The sequence below is a fragment of the Girardinichthys multiradiatus genome, chromosome 19, assembly GCF_021462225.1.
Source record: "Girardinichthys multiradiatus isolate DD_20200921_A chromosome 19, DD_fGirMul_XY1, whole genome shotgun sequence".
Classification (NCBI taxonomy): domain Eukaryota; kingdom Metazoa; phylum Chordata; class Actinopteri; order Cyprinodontiformes; family Goodeidae; genus Girardinichthys; species Girardinichthys multiradiatus.
In genome coordinates, this window is record NC_061811.1 from 15,105,190 (window position 1) to 15,121,318 (window position 16,129).

Consider the following 16,129-nt stretch of genomic DNA (forward strand, 5'->3'; position numbering starts at 1 on the left):
GAAAATGTACATATTATGTAAAACTTTTGTGTCATGCGTCCGGGTGAAAAGAAGTGCTATTTGCTCCTTCCATGGCGATATTTGTACAGAAAACATTTGCAGTGAAAAGGTAAAAATATACAACTTTAATTAATCTGCATGAAAACTGGTCTTAAAGAAACATTGGTTCTGGCACCTTGGTCATCACATCCTATGTCAATAAACTTGCGGTGGTGTTGAGCAACACTCCGTGTCTGTAGAGCTGACTGAGGGGGAGCTATGATTGGTCGGTCACGGTGGGCGTTTCCGCATTCCGCACAGAGCTGACAGCAGGAGCGCAAGTTGTGCAGAGGCAATCGCGTCGTTGAATACACCTCTTGAGTCATTCCCAGGGGAGCACAGGACCATAGCCAACAGGCGGCGATGCCTTACATGCTCATCAGCACGCAGATCCGACTGGTGTGTATATATTCCGCATAAATAACTCGTGCATTGCCTTTACAGAAGCATTGCTTGGATTGGACAATGCAGGATTTTGTTTATTTAGCTTCTGCGACACTGTAGGTATTACTTATCAATCACAGTTGTGACTTGAGCTTCATATTTATCAGAAGGCCTCTTATTTTCTGCATTAAGAAGAAAGAAGACAAGCAAATACCATAGGTATGGAGGTGGTACAATTTAAACAACAGTGAAATGTTATGACCTAAAATTAAAAACATATAGTAATTAATTTATTGAATATGCTGTTAATCAAATTGCAGTTTTATCTCCACGACGGATATATAATTATGTCAGTATTTATTGAATCTTTCCCTGGTTGGAGGCTACAACAGAATAATGAATTTACACATTAAAGTCAGTGAGCAGGGCTCCTGTGATTGGTCAAGCTGTGCAGGTTAACCAGTCAAATTATAGGGTCTATTTTACCAGCTGAGGCAAATTTTTAAATTCTTTCACAGTGCACTGCAGCACGGAAACCACTAAATAATTAAATAATATATAGTTTTACAATAAAATAACTCAAAATTTTAATTTTGGAATTTCACATTGACATATTGATATATTACCTTAATTGACTGCACATTTAAATAAAAGTACATCTTGGTAAATGAGAATATCATCTAAAGGTTAATTTATTTCATTGATCAGTTCCAAAAGCGAAACTCGTTCACTGCATAGATTCATTACACACAGTGATATATTTCAAGTCATAGGCTTACAGCCAATGAAACCCTTTGATTTTATTTACATAAGATCAATACAAAATATTTTTTAATGTCTGTCATGGAGGAGTCAGCCTGTGAAACCGCTGAGGTGTTACGAAAGTCCAGCTTACTATACTTGTGGTCTTCAGCTTATCTATTGTTGGCTCTGGTGTCTCTCATGTTCCTCTTGACAAAACCAGAGAGGTTCTCGATGGGGTTTAGGTAAGGCCAGTTTCCTGACCAATCAGCTCAAGTAATTTTGGCAGCAAGGGCTGGAGCCAAGGCCAGTTGGAAAATGAACTCAGCATCTCCTAAAGCTTGTCAGCAGAGACAAGAATAAGTCCTCTGACATGGCTCCCCAGATCATCACTGACAATAGAAACTTCACACCAGACCTCAATCAACTTGGATTCTGTTCCTCTCCACTCTTCCACCAGACTCCTGGACTCTCTGTACAAGGTGCCAATGACTATCTGCTGGACAACAGTAAAATCAGGGTTTCCCGTGATTGTATAGGCCATATCATAGCCATAAAATTTTTGTATTGAATATAACATTTTAAATGGCCTTAGATAATATTAAAAGTTTCTGAGTAACTGAATTTTGGGTCTCTGAAAGACCATCGATCTCTCAAGATACTCACCAGCCCACCACGACAACCATGGAAATATAAGCTGGTATAGACAATGGATACATTTTGGCTTTTTATTAGCTGTAAGAAGGTTATGATTACATTTACCAAATAAATGTATTTAGTTCAAATTTCATTTTATTTGTAGCATATGAAGAAGCTAATTAATGATTAATTAATGTGTAAAATACTTTTCCACATGTTGCAATGATCTCTTTCTCTTTGTTATGCATGTTCATTTCCTTGTCTGCTCAGCTCCAGCAGCCTAATATTATAGCCTCTTGGTATTGGATCATCTATTTTTAGCCTGCACTGATATTATTACAGATTATTATCCTGTACCTGCCAGAACGCTGCAGGTGAACATGGAGCCATGTCTGCACAAATAACAGCTAGTGCCAATTTTTTTGAAAATTATACTGTTGTCGTGTATCATGTGTTTAATCATTGTCTTTCAGGAGTCTGGTCCAACAAATGTAGGAGATGAATTTTCTGATCCAGCTCTCATGAGTTACCTGGGTGCAAGAAAAACCACCATCCTGGGAAACAATTTGTGAGTGTTGCAAATGGGAAGACATATGGTGCTTTGTTACATCCTGCAGATAGAATTTGAGGTTAAAATTATCCTGTGAAACTACATATATCCATGCCTACATGTAACATACAGAAAAAAGTAATCTCTAAAGGCACTGTTCTAATGTCGACCTTCACAGACATGCAGATCCGAGTTGGTTTTGGTGAGAATTTCCTCTCTCAGGGCCATATTTCTCAATTCCGACAGTTAAAAGTGGTGTTTCTTTCTTTTTGGCTGTTAAAGTGCACATATTGACAGCAGAGCCGAGATCAACTCAGCTGGCTTGAACAAAAAAGTATGGTTTCAGGAAAGCTTCTGCTTCACAGACTTAGAGTAAACCCTTCAAGGTGATGGAATACAGATCAGGGAAGTGTTGTCATTGGCAATATAATTCAAATCCTTCTGGGAAATGAACCAAGGTGTGGAAGGAAGTGAATGAGTACCAGAACATTTAGCAGCCATGTACTTTTCAATGCAAAGTTTACTGAAAGAGAGAAATCCTACATCTGTGGAAGGCAGAGTTACTTTGTTTATGCTTATTTTAGTTCTGAATACCATGTGGACGACCCACCTCGCCTGGTGCTGGACAAGCTGGAGAACATTGGCTTCCATGTGGTGTCGGTGACGGGAGTAGGACAGACGCTGGTATGGTGTCTTCACAAGGAGAAAGAGTGATTTATCATAATATAGCCTGATCAGGATTTTACTCCTCACCTGTTTTACATTATGGCATATTTATAACCACAGACAAGAGAAAGCAACTTTAGAGCTGAGATTATCATTTGCATAAGTTTTCTGATTGAACATGTTGCCAGATTGAGGGTATAGTGGAAGCATTTTCCAAAGACTTATTAGGACCATTTGGTAGTAATGTTGTTTACTGCAGATGTGCTGAAAGTTGTCTGATTATTTATATGAAATCAAAGAACCTATATCTCAAATGGGGAAAAACTCAGTTTGTTGTATTTGTGCTCCAAGATCATTGTAAAGTGAATTTGCATGGTGTTTATGAATAAATAATGTTCAGATTCAGCTTTTTTCTCAAATGTCAATGTGGATTTTATTGGGATTTAATGCTCTACACTAAAACAAAGTAGCACATAATTGTGAAGTGAGAGGAAGATAATTTCCACATAAAAATCTGCAAAGGGTGGTGTCTTTATGTATTAAGCCTCCTTTACCCCGATACCTCTGAATAAAGCCAGTTAATTACAAATACATCTCACAAATCGTGAAAAGGAAAAAAAAAATTGAATAGATTTTGTTTCACAATCCTCTCATGGCTGAGGATGCGGTGGACCTTTTTATACTGTTTTTTCCTTCCACTCAACTTTCCATTAATATGCTTGGAACCAGCCTCTTGGAACCAGCCTCTTTAGCAGTGACGTTTTGTGGCTTATCCTCCTTGTGGAGGGTGTCGATGTCTGCATTGATGACTGCATCTATCTAGTCAGCAGTCTTCCGTAGGGCATAATACATCCAATAAATAGATTAAAAATGCCTTTTTTAAATTGGTGTTATGTACTAATCTAATTTCCTGAGACACCGAATTTTGGGTTTTCATTAATTAAAATTACAAGAAATAAAGACTTAAATTTTTCACTCTTTGTGTAATGAATCTTTATAGCATGAGTGTAACCTTCTGAAATGAGTGTAAAAATCAGAGGTTTGTTAAAGAAAATTACTAAACAAGCACAATCAAGAAAACCCAGGAATACAGAAAACATGTCAGGGGTAAAGTTGTGAAGAGGTTTAAAACTGGGTTAGGTTATAAAACAATATCCCAAGCTTTGAACATATCACAGTTCAGTCTCATTGTTCCATACATCACCTGATAATGTGGATACTATAGCAAATCTACAATAACATGGCTGTCCACCTAAACTGACAGACAGTGCGAGAAGAGAGGCAGCCAAGAATCCCCAGGGTAACTCTGGAGGAGCTGAGGAAGTTCCGCAGCTCAGGTGACATAATCATCAACATAACATTTTATCATAAAATGCACTAATCTATTGTTTACTGAATGATGGCAGGAGGAAAGCCATTGTTGAAAGAAGTCACACGTAAAAGAAAGGGCTCTGGTGAGATGTGGGCCAAAACAGAACTTTCTGCCCTGTGAGCAAAAATGCTATCTGTAGAAGTAAACAAACACTGCACATCACCCTGATCAACCAACACTTGGTGGTGGCAGCATCATGCTGTGGGGATGATTTTCTTCAGCCAGGAGAGGCAGAGGCTGGACCTAAATCCCCTAGATCCTCTTCATCCTATATTTGAGAACTGTTTTCCAAAGAATAGACAAAGGTGCAGACACAATTGTTACAATTTTCTTTTTTTTGTTTTACATTTTAAAAACCATATATATAATTTATTTTTCATGTCACTAATGCACAACTTTGTGTTGCTCTATCACATAGTGTCATAATAAAATACATTGCATTTTGTGATTGTAACATGATAAAACGTAACAAATTTCTAAGAATATTAATCATTTTGTAAGGAGTTGTGCGTGCAGCGTTTACTAAGTCCCTCATCAAATACAGAACTTGATAAACATGTATGACACCCTGAAAGTATCCTTTACGATTTGGGATGAGACATTTATGTCAGGCATGACAGAGCCTGCTTCAGGGTGCCAAAAAGCACTGGGTGGTTTCATTAGAGCCCCAGGTCTGCCAGCGTGTGTCTGGGGCCAGCCCGGATCACAAACCCGCAGCACGGATACGTTGCCAGCCAGCTCACAGCCAAACTCTAACCAGACCTGCTGCCTAACACAAGAAATAGCTTCCACCTCTAGGCCGAAGACGAAACCGAGCTCTAGCATCCACAGACTTGACTGCTGCGATGCTATGAAGAAAATAAATCTTTCCTGAGAATGATGCTGCGACGAGGTCATCCTCCCCTGCTGGTTTGCATGCAGCAGCACAAACTGCTGCGGGCTTTGGGCAGTTTTGGTGGTCAATGTGTTTCCTGTGACTTTATTTCCTCTGTTTCAGATTTTTTTATCACATTACTGGAGTATTGGAGAAGGATACACATAAACAAAACCATGTTATGAGGGGATTTTGCAGGAAGAGAGGAGCAGATGTCTCCCACCACACCACTCACAGCTGGACATTGTGTAACAGAGCTGTGGAGAGGCAGCGCAGGAGTGGCAAGGGGATGCATGACTGGATTGGTTGTTGCGAAGCTTCCATGTGGCTCCTAAATAACACAATGACAGGAGAAAGCGCAGTAGAAACACCATTACACCAGTGAGATGGAAATAACAGACTGTTCTGGAGAGATGTATGTTCCCAAGCAAGAGGATTCTGTTACAAAACTCATGGTGACCACAACAAGGCCTAACCTAACGTGTGTCAAAGATGGTAGCGTGTTGCTTCGCAGAGCATAAATAAGCATCTCAACTCTGAAGGATCTCACATGTTGCATAAGATTATTGTGAAATATCTAGAAACAACAAATCAAAATCTGTCAGGGTCAACATTATAGGGCAGAACACATATTTCAAAGTGTGTTCTTAAATTTAGCACGCTCTGCGGCCCGTGTCATGATCCAGCAAGAAGAGAGTTGGAGTGAAAGTCCACAAATTGAAACCCAGAAGAGCAAAAACACAAATGTTATTGCAAAAACTTGGCTTTACGTCCTGCAATAACAGAAAAGTACGGAAAAGTAGGGGCCTGTTTGCTGTTTAGTACATGGAGTACTGGGCGTAAGGTGAACATCATTCAACAATGAAAGTCTTCCAAAAAAAACAGCTTTTAAATGATCCTAAAACAACATTTTGATGCTTGTTTAAAGGATATGTAGTCCTCCTTGCTGGTAAATACACAAGTAAAAAAGTGCTGTCTCATTGCGTTTAGATTAAAAAGGCAAAACTGCAACCCTGGTTAGAAGTTCACATACACTTGTCAGAGGCATGAATGGGCCATCCTCGTTCCATGGTGGAACAATTAAACAACATAGAACCTAAATGAAAGCAACAATTGGGTACACGTTTGAATTTATTGTTGAATTCCTTTAACCCAAACAGGATCAAAGTTATACATACAGGCTCAGATATATACATACACCCCCATGAATGTTTACATAATGTTTCTTACCAAACTGGGGAAAGAAATTACACACTTTTTGTAGCCATTATCAAAGTTGTGCCATAATACTACAGGTCCTTCTCAAAATATTAGCATATTGTGATAAAGTTCATTATTTTCCATAATGTAATGATGAAAATTTAACATTCATATATTTTAGATTCATTGCACATTAACTGAAATATTTCAGGTCTTTTATTGTCTTAATATGGATGATTTTGGCATACAGCTCATGAAAACCCAAAATTCCTATCTCACAAAATTAGCATATTTCATCCGACCAATAAAAGAAAAGTGTTTTTAATACAAAAAACGTCAACCTTCAAATAATCATGTACAGTTATGCACTCAATACTTGGTCGGGAATCCTTTGGCAGAAATGACTGCTTCAATGCGGCGTGGCATGGAGGCAATCAGCCTGTGGCACTGCTGAGGTCTTATGGAGGCCCAGGATGCTTCGATAGCGGCCTTTAGCTCATCCAGAGTGTTGGGTCTTGAGTCTCTCAAGATTCTCTTCACAATATCCCACAGATTCTCTATGGGGTTCAGGTCAGGAGAGTTGGCAGGCCAATTGAGCACAGTGATACCATGGTCAGTAAACCATTTACCAGTGGTTTTGGCACTGTGAGCAGGTGCCAGGTCGTGCTGAAAAATGAAATCTTCATCTCCATAAAGCTTTTCAGCAGATGGAAGCATGAAGTGCTCCAAAATCTCCTGATAGCTAGCTGCATTGACCCTGCCCTTGATAAAACACAGTGGACCAACACCAGCAGCTGACACGGCACCCCAGACCATCACTGACTGTGGGTACTTGACACTGGACTTCTGGCATTTTGGCATTTCCTTCTCCCCAGTCTTCCTCCAAACTCTGGCACCTTGATTTCTGAATGACATCCAGAATTTGCTTTCATCCGAAAAAAGTACTTTGGACCACTGAGCAACAGTCCAGTGCTGCTTCTCTGTAGCCCAGGTCAGGCGCTTCTGCCACTGTTTCTGGTTCAAAAGTGGCTTGACCTGGGGAATGCGGCACCTGTAGCCCATTTTCTGCACACGCCTGTGCACGGTGGCTCTGGATGTTTCTACTCCAGACTCAGTCCACTGCTTCCACAGGTCCCCCAAGGTCTGGAATCGGCCCTTCTCCACAATCTTCCTCAGGGTCCGGTCACCTTTTCTCGTTGTGCAGCGTTTTCTGCCACACTTTTTCCTTCCCATAGACTTCCCACTGAGGTGTCTTGATACAGCACTCTGGGAACAGCCTATTCGTTCAGAAATTTCTTTCTGTGTCTTACCCTCTTGCTTGAGGGTGTCAATAGTGGCCTTCTGGACAGCAGTCAGGTCGGCAGTCTTACCCATGATTGGGGTTTTGAGTGATGAACCAGGCTGGGAGTTTTAAAGGCCTCAGGAATCTTTTGCAGGTGTTTAGAGTTAACTCATTGATTCAGATGATTAGGTTCATAGCTTGTTTAGAGACCCTTTTAATGATATGCTAATTTTGTGAGATAGGAATTTTGGGTTTTCATGAGCTGTATGCCAAAATCATCCGTATTAAGACAATAAAAGACCTGAAATATTTCAGTTAGTGTGCAATGAATCTAAAATATATGAATGTTAAATTTTCATCATTACATTATGGAAAATAATTAACTTTATCACAATATGCTAATATTTTGAGAAGGACCTGTAATTGGAGATTCAACCACTTTTAAAATGATTATTAGGGTCAGGGTCCGTCTCATTTCAGATCAACACCAACATACTTTATCCTACTTTATCTCCAAAACCTATTCTGATGTGTGTTTGTGATCATTGTCCTGTTCCTAAGTTGTGTCCAGATGTCAACCATCTAGCTTTTGATTTAAGAGGAATTTGAAAAATTTGACAAAGGTAATCCACCTTCATTATTCTACTCAATTTGTGCCATGCATCAGTATAACTAATGTTAAACTTGCGTCACAGTGGCACTGGTGTTCCAGCGTCTTCCAGGTTCTGATAGGCTTGAGAGTTGCGTGCTCCTGGGTTATTGTTGAACATCCTGACCTATTTCCTTTAACCTGATGTTAACAGTTCAGGGCAGACAAGTGAAAGTTTGACACAGCTGAAAGATTCAACAGGGCAACTATCCCATGAACACATCAAAACAAATTTAGAAATGGATAAAGCAGGCCAACATTAGGCTTCAGGCATGGAGCCGACCCAAATCCTTTCAAAAGTTTATGGACTTACGGAAATCATGCAATTTAAATAAACTCCACCACTTCAAATAATGAAGAGTGATCAAATATGCTGCCAGAAGCTTGTTAATGACTGCAAGAAGCGTGTGTTGTCTTTGCATCTCACTAAGAAACATTTATCCAAAAATTAGTGGAGGTTAAGGCTGCAATATCAGTGTGCGTAATATATAACAAAGGACTGTTTGTACTGTGATAATCAGGAGTGTTAAGGGAGTGTTTAAAGAGACCAATTAACCAAGCATTTCTGGACTGTGGTAAAAAGCTGGAGAACCCAGAGAACCCACATATCTTCTGGAACAACTTGCAAACTGCATGCAGAAAGACACCAGCCTGGGATTGTAACACAGAACTTTCTTACTGTGTGACAACAAGGGAAGACCCACTGTTCCTGTGTTATGGACACATCTGTTTGACAGCACCCAACTGTTTTGTGAGGATACACAGATTAGAAGAAATGTCTCACAAGAGAATCAATAAGACATGACACTGGAAAATACAAACTTAGGCCTGCATTGTGTTTTTCAGTTCTTTGTTTCAGAATTTGTTAACATTTTTGGAAGATTTTCTGTTGTTTCTATTGTTCTCCAACAATAACAGTTGTCTTATGATCTGTGAAATTTAGTTTTAAAAATATGACCAAAAGTGAATCAGTACTTTATCAAATTTTAAAGGTTAAATAAAAGCAACAAACATTATGTCTAATGTGTCAACCTACTTAGTTACTGTATTTAATGGTTGAAAAATTCAACCACAAACAGCATAGATATTTAGTTAATAGCATATTCATTGATCATAAGCCCTAGTTTGGAGAACTTTGGAGAGCATTTAGAGATTACGTGTAAATATATTTGCATGAGTTTGCAGAGATCACGTGCAAATATTACAGGAACATATCAAGCACAGAGTAGAGGCTGACATTTTTTCGGGAGTCCCACGGGTCACGGGATTCCCACGGGAATCCCGTGGGACAGGAGACAGCTTCAGTAAAGATCACGTGATTGGGACGGTACAGGATAAAAAATGAACGGGAGCGGGAGCTAACCAATAGGAGGGATAATAAACTAGGATCAATTGTCCTTGGAAATGTAAAACTGAGACTTTGTTATAAACGTAAAAAAAAAAAAAAACTTGGATTGACGCCGCCATTGTGTAGTTTTTTTCCAAGAAGCCTATACTATAATGCGAGTCAAACGAACTACACGACCCACAAGCCAACAGTGCTTCTGATCGATGTTTTCCACCTGCGTTCAGAATGGAGGGAACAAACGCAGGTGGAGAACTGGACGTGGTAAAATTGGATTTGTAACGTAAAGTCAGAAATAAGGACTTATTTATTAAACTCATAGAGCTGACAGGAAAGTCGCAAATATTACCGCCCTTCAGGAGAGTTGAATGTAGCGGTTTTAACACGCAGTCTGCTGCTTGTAAAACGTGTTTAGTTGTAATCAAGTTCACCAGTGATTCAGGGACACTTGTAAGACAGATTCTGGATTAAATCAGTCCTGCATCTCTTCATTCATCAAACCAAAAGTACCATCATGTGTCAAGTCTCATCTGACCAACAAAACTACTGCATGTGCACTAAAGATTTAAGAGGTAAGGTACGGAAACCCGTGAGGGGACATGGGGAAATTTATTTATTTTGCGTCTCCACGCAATACTTTTGCGTTCGGCATTTTGGAGCAACAGCACAGATGACAAACTGCTCATAAAACAAACAGCACTGATATGTGATTGATATGGTTTATTTGCCATATGCAGGTTAACACGCAGTAAACAATGCGATTAAATGCTTAGAATAAGAAGAACCGTTCAAATCACGATAAAAACAAAAACACTAATGGCGTACAAAAAAAAAAGTACACATCCTGCAGCAGTAATAAGCAAACAAAGTGTCACATATGTGGTTTCGTGCAGTTTTATTGTTCAGTAGTTTGTTTGACAGCTTGTGGATAAAAACTGTCTTTTAGTCTGATTTGAAGATAATTTTATTTAAGGCTGATTTCAAAATAAAACTCAATAAATCTCAAAACGGGTGTAGTGTTTGTTTCATTTTTGCAGTTATCTGGTTTGGAAACTATCCCACAAAGTATTGCGAAATAACGCAAAGACTATTGTGTGGGGACACAAAAAAGAAAAAAATCCCCCCATGTCCCCTCGCGGGCTCCGTATAGATAGGCTTCATTAAGGGAAGATATTAAATAAATATGTTGTGAAATAGAAAAAAATTGAATGTACAATTTATTTATTACATCATTATTAAATATTAAGTGTACCACTAATTACGTCATGTCGTCTTTAAAATTTTACTTAATTATTCAGTGGCATATTTAATTGCATAATATTCCATTTCATTATATAATGGTACAGTTATTGTTTCTAATGATGTATTAAATAAATAAATGGTACCTTTAATTTAATGGCACATTTAATGTTACATTTCTTTCATGTTACATTTACTTCACTTATGGGACATTCACAACATTTATTTATTTTATGATGATTTTATTGTATTAATTTTGTCCAGTTTGACCCTCCATTCTTGATGCCTGTATAGGAGGTCATGTCAGAATTTAAATCAGGTGTTCTGGAGCAGACACACATCTAAAACTTGCAGAGAAGGGGTCCCTGAGGACCAGGGCTGTGAACCATTGAGGTACAGTTTCTAAATTGTGAAGGTAATGCCTTTTTGTCCTTTTGTTCAACAAGTACAGTTCTCTTACTAGGTGCATTTTTCTTTCGTTCCAGCAACTAGAAACATAAAAGTAATGTCATTGTTCAAAGGAAACGATCACTTAATAAATAAGTAAAATACAACTAGGTACATTTTGTTTATTCAACTAAGATAGACATGGTCTGTTTCCTTGTTTGATATTTTATTATTTCTTCATTATTATTCTTTTTACTTTCACTGGCCTTTACTACAGCTAAAAACAGGGACCTAACTGGTCCTTCAAAGAAATTGCCAAAAGACTAAATGAAGAAAACAAAAATGGGAGTGGCACAGGAGTGGGAGTCGTTCTGAATGGGAGCGGGATGGGAGTGGGAGTCAATTTACCATTAGTGGGACGGGACAGGATTTTTTTCGTTATGCTGGCCTGGGATTGGGATGGGACAAGACATTTTTCTGTGGGAGCGGGATGGGACAGGAGAGAAAATCCACTCCCGTGTCACCCTCTAGCACAGAGCACATGCTGAGAGCCCAATCAATAGCTAAGGCCTCTTCAATTATGAGAAAATGTTTGCAAACAGACAGATTAGAGGAACTATCATCCTAACCAGCAGATCTAAAATAGAAAACCTCCAGAGTAAGCTCCCTTTTCATCACAATGAGGCCACAAGAATTTCATAAAAGCGTACCTAGTGTTCCAATCACAGCCTGATTACTGGTTTAACATGGGGCAGAAATGATTTCCACACAGTCAAATCACACAGTCTGCGGTTTGGAACGCCACTGACATATCCTGGAGTAGCTAATCAAGTATGCAGGCAATGGAGGAAAGATTTTTATTTCAAAACCTGTTTGGTTTGAGTTATGAGATAATAATTTGTCACGTTTGGCCACAGAATTGGTGACTGATGAAAATGACATCATGGAGCTATTTTGATTGCTTGTGTTGCTGCCCAGCTTGGCGCTTCTGGTTCTTTTAAGACCCAACAAGAAAAGACTAAACACACACACTGTAAGATGCCATGCAGCGAGGTATTAATAAACGTTCCTTCAATATCTGACAATATGTCCGATAAAAAATCAGAACGTACAGATGAATCAAAATAAATAACATTGAAATGTTTATTAATTTCAGTAATTCCGCTCACTAAACAAAAATCATAAATTGTTAGATATTTCAAGTACTCAAGTCTGTGAATTCTTCGGATTACGGCGACTGGGTTTTTATTAGCTGTCAGCTATACTGACATACAGGTCCTTCTCAAAATATTAGCATATTGTGATAAAGTTTATTATTTTCCATAATGTCATGATGAAAATTTAACATTCATATATTTTAGATTCATTGCACACTAACTGAAATATTTCAGGTCTTTTATTGTCTTAATACGGATGATTTTGGCATACAGCTCATGAAAACCCAAAATTCCTATCTCACAAAATTAGCATATCATTAAAAGGGTCTCTAAACGAGCTATGAACCTAATCATCTGAATCAACGAGTTAACTCTAAACACCTGCAAAAGATTCCTGAGACCTTTAAAACTCCCAGCCTGGTTCATCACTCAAAACCCCAATCATGGGTAAGACTGCCGACCTGACTGCTGTCCAGAAGGCCACTATTGACACCCTCAAGCAAGAGGGTAAGACACAGAAAGAAATTTCTGAACGAATAGGCTGTTCCCAGAGTGCTGTATCAAGACACCTCAGTGGGAAGTCTATGGGAAGGAAAAAGTGTGGCAGAAAACGCTGCACAACGAGAAAAGGTGACCGGACCCTGAGGAAGATTGTGGAGAAGGGCCGATTCCAGACCTTGGGGGACCTGTGGAAGCAGTGGACTGAGTCTGGAGTAGAAACATCCAGAGCCACCGTGCACAGGCGTGTGCAGGAAATGGGCTACAGGTGCCGCATTCCCCAGACCTGGGCTACAGAGAAGCAGCACTGGACTGTTGCTCAGTGGTCCAAAGTACTTTTTTCGGATGAAAGCAAATTCTGCATGTCATTCAGAAATCAAGGTGCCAGAGTTTGGAGGAAGACTGGGGAGAAGGAAATGCCAAAATGCCAGAAGTCCAGTGTCAAGTACCCACAGTCAGTGATGGTCCGGGGTGCCGTGTCAGCTGCTGGTGTTGGTCCACTGTGTTTTATCAAGGGCAGGGTCAATGCAGCTAGCTATCAGGAGATTTTGGAGCACTTCATGCTTCCATCTGCTGAAAAGCTTTATGGAGATGAAGATTTCATTTTTCAGCACGACCTGGCACCTGCTCACAGTGCCAAAACCACTGGTAAATGGTTTACTGACCATGGTATCACTGTGCTCAATTGGCCTGCCAACTCTCCTGACCTGAACTCCATAGAGAATCTGTGGGATATTGTGAAGAGAACGTTGAGAGACTCAAGACCCAACACTCTGGATGAGCTAAAGGCCGCTATCGAAGCATCCTGGGCCTCCATAAGACCTAAGCAGTGCCACAGGCTGATTGCCTCCATGCCACGCCGCATTGAAGCAGTCATTTCTGCCAAAGGATTCCTGACCAAGTATTGAGTGCATAACTGTACATGATTATTTGAAGGTTGACGTTTTTTGTATTAAAAACACTTTTCTTTTATTGGTCGCATGAAATATGCTAATTTTGTGAGATAGGAATTTTGGGTTTTCATGAGCTGTATGCCACAATCATCTGTATTAAGACAATAAAAGACCTGAAATATTTCAGTTAGTGTGCAATGAATCTAAAATATATGAATGTTAAATTTTCATCATGACATTATGGAAAATAATGAACTTTATCACAATATGCTAATATTTTGAGAAGGACCTGTAGATTAAGAAAAAACTTGAAATTTATCAGTCTCTTAACATTTTGGACTAAATAAGTGGGGAAAAATAACTTTAGAATGCTCAAGACCAATAAAAATAGATTTTTATTTCAGAAATTGTGGCCTACAAAATCAAAGGAGACGGCACTGACTCTTCTCTGATGAAAGTCGCGTCACGTTGAGCAGAAATGATGGCCACCATCGATGTTGGACACGACACGGAGAACGCGATGCATCAGTCACTATTATCACCACATGAGCCTTTGGTGGTGCTGGTGTTACAGTGTGGGCAGGTGTGTCTAGTCAATACAGAACTGCCCTACACTTTGTAAATTGTACAATAACAACCCCTTACTACCGGAGTAACATCATAAATCTAGTCACTGTGACCCTGCATTAACAACACAGACCTAAGTTCATCTTCATGCACGATGAAGATGGAGAGGCCTGCACTTTGTCTAGACATGAACCCCTGCAACAGGCTAATCTGAGTTTCTATGCATGGAAAAAAATCTGCATTTATGATGTTTATGTTTTATAATTAAATTCCAAACCAAATATTACAGTCTTCTTTCCTTGTGATATGCTTTCTATGCAATATAAAGAGGGAAAACAAGACAATAAATGAAAACACTGCTTTGTTATTTTATTAAAAGGGTTTATTTTCCACACCACGTGTTACAATAAAACAATACCAAAAAACACAGGATTCTTTATGAAACTAAAGATTAAAACAGCCCATCTGGATCTTCTGGTGCTAGGACTTTGCAGCGTCCTCATCATCCTCTCTCTGCATCTGCTCTATGAGCCTCTGACGCTCGGCAGCCTGCCTCATCCTCATCATCACTATCGTCTCATAGTCGCGCTCATTTGAAAGGGAACCCTATAGAAAACACAGAGTTGAAACATAAGGCAAGGAGGGTTTATTTTAGTATAGTAGACAGAGTTAAAAAGACACGGTTATTGGTTTGGATTTTAAAAAGCCAAATGTCTGTTTTAAATATAAGACAATAAAATAAGCTTTGTCAGGTTTCGATGTCTGTCTGATTTTACAAATAGGTGAACAGTGGGTGCAGAGAAAAGACAGACTCATCCCACTTACCAGCAGCATGACAGAGAGATCAGATATGAGATAGCTGGCCAGAAAGACGCTGTGACAGGGAAATCCTGCAGCCTGAAGTCATTTTACCTAAACATTAGGGCTGGAAAGAGGCCTAACAGTTGCCCTAACTATTATGGTGTTGATTATTTTTCTTTAAAGGGTTCAAATCTGCTTAATAGTTGGACAGTACTCTTAGACTGGGATGAATTAAATATTGCATCCACAGACATTTATTGGATAACTCAGCAGTATGAAACAATCATAAAATCTGTGCACTGGCAACAAATACAACACAGAAGTGTTTGTATCGTCACAAAGAGAAAAAGTGCAACGCTAATGAAGAAAGGAAGCTCTGTATTAGGACATCCATTTTATCCTGATGTGGCACAGACCAATATCACATTTTAGAGTGGCTATTTCTCTGCAGTGTGAGCCATCCATTAAAAGGAAGGATTATATAAAAAACTATTTTCTGTGCCAAGAAAATGTCTCCTTACCAAGACAGTGAGAAGCAGGATAAAGTAGGCGGGTGTGTGCGTGCTTTAAAGGACATGAATGAGAACAATTTGAAGAGCAGAGGTAGTGTTTTGTCAATCCGATCGCTGAGACATCTGGAAAGCATCACGGGGACTCCACTATCCATGTGCAGAGAGACAGAGGATAAAAGTGAGGAGGAAGAAGAGAGTGGAGGGTCGGTGAAGGGAAGCTGCCCCCCACACCACCCCTGGATTGAGGAAACCTGCTATTATCATTCCAATAATGTGAACTCAAGCCCTCGTCTGACACACAACTATGAAATATCATGCAAATGCCATTGAGTAA

At 39.4% G+C, this 16,129-nt stretch overlaps 2 protein-coding genes across 3 annotated transcripts in view; one reads left to right on the forward strand and one right to left on the reverse strand.

The window, feature by feature from the left end:
- The first annotated feature begins 281 nt into the window (after positions 1 to 281).
- gchfr (GTP cyclohydrolase I feedback regulator) lies at positions 282 to 3,424 on the forward strand. Its single transcript, XM_047345549.1, has 3 exons — positions 282 to 438; positions 2,277 to 2,371; positions 2,938 to 3,424. Exons 1-3 carry the CDS (start codon positions 403 to 405, stop codon positions 3,065 to 3,067), a joined length of 261 nt encoding a protein of 86 aa, XP_047201505.1. The 5' UTR covers positions 282 to 402; the 3' UTR covers positions 3,068 to 3,424.
- Positions 3,425 to 14,846: 11,422 nt separating this feature from the next.
- The window catches only part of dnajc17 (DnaJ (Hsp40) homolog, subfamily C, member 17), a 45,899-nt gene continuing 44,616 nt past the window's right edge, over positions 14,847 to 16,129 (reverse strand). The window contains exon 11 of one of the 2 annotated variants that reach the window (XM_047345073.1): positions 14,847 to 15,088. In XM_047345073.1, coding sequence (XP_047201029.1) covers positions 14,963 to 15,088 — 126 coding nt within the window. In that variant the 3' untranslated portion in view covers positions 14,847 to 14,962. The remainder of the gene's footprint in view (positions 15,089 to 16,129) is intronic. The other variant, XR_007035061.1, reaches the window with a different exon arrangement.